Raw genomic sequence first — 8597 nt, 5'->3', positions numbered from 1 at the left:
AGTCATTAACCAGTTGTTTGGATTGCTATTGTTCTAGATCTCTCTGCATGTATCGTGCACAGGTGCAGTCCAACACCGGCGTTTTCCAGCTGCACAAAGACGCAGACTGCAAAATATAGCAAAACTGAAGCTTGTGGTCTGATGTCGGACACTTCGGATCAAAACCCGTTCGGGAAATGCGTAGAATGGATGAAAAAGTCAGAGGAGCCGGACGGAATCAATCCGTTCTCATCATGTCTCATTGATGCCTGCAACAATGACGGACCTGCACTCAAGAAGATTATGTGCTCAGCGCTCGAAGAATTTGAGGAGCAATGTGTAGAAAATGGATATGCGCCGCCAGAGAAGAATGATTGGAGAAATATCACCTCATGCTGTAAGTATACATTTATTTGATTATTGAAGGTGACGCGCTGTTTTTGAATCATTCAGAAGGATTTCAGATCGCTATCAGTGACTGCGTCACCTCTCGTTTCCAGCGTTACCCGAGTCTCAAAAGTGCCAAGAAAACGAGGAGTACGTGGAAGATGGAAGTGGATGTCCTAACACTTGTCAGTCGCCGAAATCAGAAGATACCTGCACCGATGTCGATATCGCCGGTTGCCAATGCAAGAAAGGTTACGTCAGAGAGGGAGATAAGTGTGTGCCGTACAGCGAGTGTGGATGCATGATGCAAGGTCGCTATTATCCAGTGAGTAAACCCAAAGTCCACCGATTGTCAAGAAAATCAGGCTGTATTGCTATCTTTCTCCACAAGGACACTTGTGTTTTGACTGCATCATATTTCTGATTACAGCAAGGAACCTCCATTCTCTCCAAGAACTGCAATGTAAAAATGTCCTGCAAGTTGGTGGGCGGGACACCTGTAGCTGTCATGGTCGGAAACAGTTGTGGCAGAGGAGAGACATGCAAATCCACCAAAGGAATAGGCAGTTGTCGGAGGAAAGGTAAATCTTTCAAATCACATCTTAAGGCACAGATTGAAGTGCATGTGTGATAATTTACATTTTGTAATTTTATATAAAGAGACTCTTCAGCCTTTTATGTATTATTTTGACAAAGTTATAGTCATTAGTTATAATGATATAGCAATGAAAGTTTGAACAACACCATATCATTAAATTGACTGAAAGAAAATGTTATGACTTAAGAATATAATACTGCCTCTCTTTATGGATTCGATGCATATTTTTACGTTTTAAACTGACGTGTGTAAAACACGGAGATAAAGTTTGGCTTTTTTCAAGTCATTAACGTATATTGTCTGAAGCGATAGTTTTATTGTTTTCTTTTGTTGTTGTTTATTTTCATTTTTGTTTGGTTATCTTTTTTAATATTTAAGTAACCTACGTTTTTGTTAAGCTTTTTAAAATATAAAGATATCTACAGTGTCCTAATTAATGTAAGGATGGGAAGCTGGTTTTTTTATAAGTGCCAAAAAATGAAAGACCTCTTTCTTGAAATATTTGCGAATTCCTTAATATTTACAACATTAAAATAAAAAAAAAGAATCCTTATATCATTCAAAGATTGAGAAAAAACAATTATTTCATGATATACTTTACAGTTAGGGTTTTGAATAGGTGTTGTTCTAATAGTATAAAATAAATGTCGCGCAGTTTACAAACATTACTGTCCATAACTTTCCAAAAATTTAAATAGTGTATGCATGCCTTTTAGAAGAAAAATACCATGATGTATTTACAATTGAAACCAAGCTTTTGATTGTAAATTTAATTTGTAATAATGATTTTTATGTTGTTGTCTATTTCAAATGAATACATTGATATGATTGACATGATGTAACAAAGAAGCTAAAAAAGTCAAATTTAAGTCGGGATCAAGATCAATAATTGCATCAAGGTATCACACCGGTAATTGTTTTCACTATATAACACTATAGAGGGGAAAAAATTCTTAAATATCATAAATTTTGTATTTTTCATGACAAAATATTCGGAGGAAATGTTATTTGTTACCTATCTCATCAGCTAACACCATAAAAAGGGCAAGCGATACTGCATTTTCTCAAAATATCTAGCTCCAAACAGGTCTACCCTCAAAACCACGTGTTTTCCATTTGTATGTAAATAGACTGCACACTCCCCAGGAAGCTGCTGCATGTGCCCTGAAAGAAGTAGTCCCTGTGAAAAAAGATCATCACCTAACAAAATACATGAAATATCCTACTCAGTGGTACAAAAATTTTTAAAACTGAGTAAAGGAAAATGTAAAAATGCAGTCAAGGAAAAAAATAATTCTGAAGTATATATGGAACTACAATTGACTAAGTTCATTTTGATTGGCCGATTACCGGTGTGATACCTTTAACAAACAATGGAATCCGAAAGTGAAAGTAGCAAAGCCAGGTGCTCTGGAAGTCTCAGTCTGTTTATTGCAGCTGATCATAGGCCATGAACAATTTCTTAAGGTTTCACACCACTATTTATTTTTACTATACTAGTATATTTTTACCAAAATTACGCAACTTTAGACACGGGTAGCGAGTTGAAAACAACTTTCTGGGAAAATCTCTCTTTACAACTTTTAAAACAATTGTTCCTGACCAATTAAGTAGCAAAAACACACTGCAAAGGCACGAGAGTTTGTTTACATCAAAGTTACACATGTGCTTGAAAATCATGTTCGAGCCCTTTCACCCCCCCCCCCCCCCCCCGCCCGAAAGAACTGGCATCAAAAATTCAAGTGACCTCGTATTTTTACAAAGGTGGGAAAATCAGGCATTTTACACGTTGTTTTTCATCTCATAAAAAGTACAGTCCCTGTTGCTTGCGGAAAACCCCTAAAAACGAAGGGGAATTCGGAAATTATTTTGCCTCAGCAATGTTTTGACGTGAACCTTCGGAAAAATAGTGTTGTGAGACCTGCAACATGGCTCTACGAGCTGACTCATTTTAGTTTGGTTATTTCATATTCGCATATAACAGATAGAAACATTCATCTTGCAACATTATATATAATCCAACTGATTCCCTCTTCCCAAAAATAGCTATAGATAACCCGATGAATACATTTTTATTTCAAAAAGTACCATGACAGTTTTGAATAACATATTTTGCTACTTTTTGACAAGTTTCTTGAATCTTATTCTTACCTAATGCTGCTGCAAATTGTTCTTTGAACTTTTAGTGGATACTATCTAATTTTTTTTTTTTTTTAGAAAAAATAACACCATCATGATAAACAATTCCAACTATTAAAAGCGAACTACTCTTTGGCTCGTGATGCGCGTTATGAGTACAATTCATCGATATTTTTTTTTTACTATGTTTGTAATGATTTATGCAGTTTGAAATAAGCCATCATCAGTAAAAAAGGATCTAGCTCATCTACAGGTTGAAAAGTTTAAATTACTACAATTAAACATTTCTGCATTTTACTGCATTGTTTGAAATAACGGTAGAAACAAAATGTGAACTCTATTCAAGGAGATACTAGTATTCAAAGTTTGATAAAGGAATATAGGTAAAAAAAAAACTGATCCCTTATCACTCCAAACTTAAAATGGGTCCCAGGAGAGATTCAAAAACCAGTAAAGGGATGTGTGGGTATAGAGTAAAACTATCGAATAAACAAACCTTCTGTGTTGAACAGTTCATGAATAACAGACTTTTATACTATAAATAATGGCTTCAATTACACGACAAATGTTGAAAATTAAACTTGCATCGAAACAATGATTATTACGGCAAGAGAATATCGTTGTCAAAATTCTTAATAACGAGGAACATAAGTGATAGACAACAATAATAAATAAATTCAAAACGCTGATATCTTCCATTTCTTTTGCATTTAAAAAATAATAAAGTTTAAATAAACCGAATCTAGCAAAAGGTAAAAGAGGGTAATATCTTTAAGAAAAATATAACTTAAGCCTTCATGTATGCTGGTCGATTGAACTTAAATAATAGGCCACTTTTTCACTTTGCCAATGCATTTTTAATAGTCATTGTACATGTAGCTGCGATATCTTAAGCTGGTTAAATTTTTGTTGGCTGGGTCTGAGAGTATACGTCTGAGAGTGTCCCAAAATAGCGTACACAAGTGGCGTTATTCAGTTAATCGAAGACAAAGGAAGATGAAATTTGTGCCACAAAGGGTACAAGAAATTTGCATTCAAATAATGTTTTAAAATCGAATATTGTTTGAGATTAAATTAGTGAAATGAAAGCATGTTAGATCAGAAATTCGACATGCAGCGCAATGTCAAATACAAATAGTTAAAATCAACATAATGAATTGAAAATTGGGCGGAAAAGTACTTTTCGAATGAAAAAAATTTAAATAAAACATTCACTGATATTTGATAATCGTTTTATTATTTACTCAGAAAATGTTTTGGCTATAACAAAACTTTTCAATATTTTATAGCGCGTTTTGTGACAAGTTGAAAAGTTAACTAGTAATAAAATGACGTTGTCAGCGTTTAAGGCGGCGCAGCATTAACAGATACAATTTTGTAAAGACCATGAAATAAATCCTAAGCAGCTTTGGAAGTAAATGAAATTAACAAAATCGATGAGAAATGCGTTTTATGAATAAGTAGTTAAACAACATTCAAAATAATTGAACAAGTATGATGACAATAAGTGAAAAAAAAAAGAAACCCCGAACGATACCAATGAACGTCAAAATGTTGAACGACACATTTCGGTAAGACGGACGTTAGACAACAAGTAATACAGGACAAGTTTGGGGCCGACAGATCGTTTGTACTTAAAACATATTTTTAAAAAAAACTAGAAATATATATTGAATGTACATGCTGGTTACATGTTTAAATATATTATTTTTTCTAAGACATTTTCGGAAATAAAATGTAAATGTTATCGTAAACGATGTGGAGGGTTTAGAAACAACGTAAAACTGGACATTTTCGACGTCGCACATTGCGCCGCCTGACAGAACTTGTTGTTTCTAATTATTCATTTTCTCGAGAAATAAATAAAGTACAGATTTGAACTTTTCGGCATTGTTTGCCAAAGGGTCATTGAAGAAAATATAGAAGTCTAATGAAATTGCAGTGAACAGATTATAAATTATGTGTCTTGTATACATTATTTTGGGACAACCCTCGTATATCCCTTAAATCATGGCTTGAGGTTAAGATACTTCTTAGCGGAAAGATGGATCTTTAAATATAGTAAAGCAGAAAACAATGTGTAAGAATATTTTATTTCAGCGTGCTCAAGATAGAGTGAAAAGGATTTCTTTTTAAAAGAACATTCAAATTGAATTAGATTACGCTTTAAGATACCGTTAACATGGATTATAGAAACGAATGCGTGAAAAAAAATTAAACCCAGTAAAACTGTTTTGCTTTTTGGAAAGAGTTGTCAAGTTGAATGTATGGTGTTAATTTCTAACTTATAACTCTAGAATTTATAGGAAGGTATTTTTATTTAAAAGTATTGCTGAGTATCGGGGGTAAATTCTGTATTGCGATAGTTTAAAATGTATTGCGGTATGTATTGCAATATTTTGGTCAAAATTATTTGTCCGATTTTAATGTTTACCATGCTTCAGTAAGATATTTTTAATAGACAACTAAAATTTGAGTATCATCCGTTTAGTTATAAGCGAGTTATAGAGCTTACAATTCTTAGCTATGTAAACAAATTATTTTGTTTACATTTTGAATGTTTAAGTGAAAATTCCAGCTTTAGATCTGAAATGACTGTGTTAAACGTTGGAAACTGTTTGTTTATGCTTTAAGCGAAAAAAAAATTGACAAATCAGCTTGAAAAAGATTATTTACTGGTATATTGAACCTACGTAAACAAAAACAGGACACAAACCTTGTTTACATGACAAAGAATTGTGAGCCTTGGATCGGGCTCAAAACTCTACGTCTGACTCTCAAATTTCAAATGATCATTAGGAATAAATTCCTAAATCATTGTAAATAATAAAAACAGTAAACTTGAATTTGGCCAACATCGTGACCATGCCCCTTTAATGGAAATTTGAATCTTTTTTAATGTTAATCGACTAATAGATTTATATACAAAATTCATTAGTACTATACTACTATGTAAGATAAAAGAATAAAATATTGTTGGTGTAAATATATAAACTGTTTAAAAAAAATGTAAAAGGTGATCATCATCAAGCAAAACTAGACCTAAGTAGTCAATCAATTCTTTGTTTAAAATATGAGCATATAAAGATGTTTGGCTTTAAGGAAGCTCTTTGAGCAGTCACAATATCAAAACTTCCGTCTTTTGTTCTTCACTACTTGGAACGATTACAAATGCATCAGCCATTTTTAATTCAAATCATAATTTTTGAATCCCGAGCCCGGAACGAAATTCCAAGCACGATCAATAAACCCGGTATACATGGTGTTGAAAAAATGCATATGTATCGCGATACGATAGTTTTTGTCCATGTACCGCAATACATCAGAATATCGCTATTATTGCGCAGCCGTATTTAAAAAAATGTTCTTTGGTTGAATGTATTAATTTTTGTTAAATTATTATGGACATCATCCATCATTTCTAATATTCTTTTGTACAAGGTTTTTTGTTAAATGTTCAAACCCATTAAAATGATATATATATAGCTTATTTTCTAACTGTACTAATGATTTCTTGTTTTAATACCAACCAAAATTATACCAAAGGAGCTGATCAAATTTAAATTACGGTTGCAGACTTCTTTTCTAATCAGTTGTGATTTGAACAGATGTTTTTTGCTCATCAATTCCTGGCTATCTGTCTCTGAAAAGTAACCTTTCATCGGCCATTAACTATATATTTCCAAGGATATTAACACTTGTTATCAATTATATAATTAGCATGCATGTACAGCTGCCCTTAAATATTTCTGTCAGGTGACGATCGTGTTGTTATACACCTGTGATAATTTCTGCATGTACAAAAGTTTAACTTATCGATGTGTTATCGATATAAGACGTTTTTTCCAACAACTTCAGATCAACTTATGTTTATGTTATACTTTATGAAGAATCATTTTGAAGTATGTTGATGATGGCATTTTGATATTGGTTGTTTATATTTTGAATTATGATAGGTTTAAGCAGCGTGGTTCCTACATCAAGTGTCATGACAACGCCATCTCCAGGACGTATGCTATTCATTTTTCATCGTTTATAACATTACTTTATTGCAATCTTGGTAACATATTTTGCTATAAGTAAAATTTTTAAAAATGATGAAAAATAGCATATCAGATCAGCACTTCATATGACTGCTTAAGTAAACACAAGATCGAATAAGTTTTGAAAATTTTGCTTTATAAGTTATTTCAGTAAAAAATTTGTTTCATTTTTTTTATTAAATCTTATGTCATATTTTCCATTTTCATTTGTTCCATCTTCAGAGAAATGTGGAGATAAATTTTGTGCGACCAATGCAGAATGTATTGATAACAGGATATGCACATGCCTAAATGGATTTTTCGGAATAGGGGATATACAATGCACAAGTAGGTATTCAAAGCCATAGAAACACTGTTCAGATAATAGATTTTTTTTCAGCAGCCTTTTGTTTATTGGTTTAATTTCATTGACAATTTTTAAATAGTTTACAATTAGTGACATACATACTCAGAATGGAGTTTTTTTTCCCTATCCCTCTTTTTTTCATTTATTTAGAAACTCTGGTCTACTGATTATGATCAAGTATGAGAAAAGCATATGGTCCACAATAATAAATATTTTATTTTCTCTTTTTTTATAGAAATATGTTCCTGTGGTAGAAGCAGTCCAAACGTATTCAAAACATTTGACGGAAAAATAATCAACTTTTCTGGAAAATGTCGATATCAGTTATCTTCATTCTCAGACACGTCTCCTAGAGGAACATGCTCGTATTCTGTAGATGTCATGAACAAAGGAACAGGAGATACTTATATCATTGTAAATGTTTTAGACATGGACATTAGATTCCTTAAAAACAAGATTGTCAAGGTACTTATCGATTATTAACATTCTAAATCAACTGTCATTAATCAATATACTTTACACATTTAAACTTATTACAGTCGAACATCGATATCTCGAATACAGTCGAAGTGATTTTGTCCCAATCACTTATTTTTTTTAGTATTTTACCCTCAATATCTCAATTACTCTGATATCTCGAAGTTTTTAAAAGTCCCATCGAGTATGAGATAACGAAATTTGACTGTATAAGAAAATTGGGATTTAATAAGTTTGTTTTCGAAAAAAAATAGTATTTAAAAATACTTTTCATTATACAGATCAATGGGCAACCTCGCACTCTTCCAGCAGGGGGTTCTAAGTTTATCATCTACAATGCAGGGTTTGAAATTCGTCTTTATGTTCCAAGTTGTGGTATATTAATCGGCTGGGATGGAACATCTAATGTTGTGATATCCGTTCCAACATTCTTCAGTAGCGGTCTTGATGGCATATGTGGAAACTGCAATGGTGACAGACGAGATGATCCTACAAATGTTGATGTGTATTCAAAATACGCAACAATGAAGGGCTCAAATACAAGGTAGTTCCTTAGTTAACCTTAATTAAAAACCGGTGTTAATTTCATTTTTAATAATTGAAGAAAATAATAGAAATGGAAGTATTG

General features: G+C 32.6%; 1 protein-coding gene across 5 annotated transcripts in view; it reads left to right on the top strand.

Annotated features, from left to right (window-relative positions):
* The first annotated feature begins 81 nt into the window (after positions 1-81).
* Positions 82-8597, top strand: part of LOC117689271 (zonadhesin) — a 30957-nt gene continuing 22441 nt past the window's right edge. For 3 of the 5 annotated variants that reach the window (XM_066088469.1, XM_066088470.1, XM_066088467.1), the window contains exons 1-7: positions 83-376; positions 480-691; positions 797-947; positions 7060-7113; positions 7369-7473; positions 7728-7957; positions 8251-8513. In XM_066088469.1, the coding sequence (XP_065944541.1) occupies positions 142-376; positions 480-691; positions 797-947; positions 7060-7113; positions 7369-7473; positions 7728-7957; positions 8251-8513 (1250 nt within the window). In that variant the 5' untranslated portion in view covers positions 83-141. Of the gene's footprint in view, positions 377-479; positions 692-796; positions 948-7059; positions 7114-7368; positions 7474-7727; positions 7958-8250; positions 8514-8597 lie in introns of all 5 variants that reach the window. The other 2 variants (XM_066088468.1, XM_066088471.1) reach the window with 1 other exon arrangement.

The sequence above is a fragment of the Magallana gigas genome, chromosome 6 (assembly GCF_963853765.1).
Source record: "Magallana gigas chromosome 6, xbMagGiga1.1, whole genome shotgun sequence".
In the NCBI taxonomy this organism is placed as follows: domain Eukaryota; kingdom Metazoa; phylum Mollusca; class Bivalvia; order Ostreida; family Ostreidae; genus Magallana; species Magallana gigas.
The sequence above is the reverse complement of the archived record's forward strand: the minus strand, read 5'-3'. Positions and strand labels throughout refer to the sequence as shown.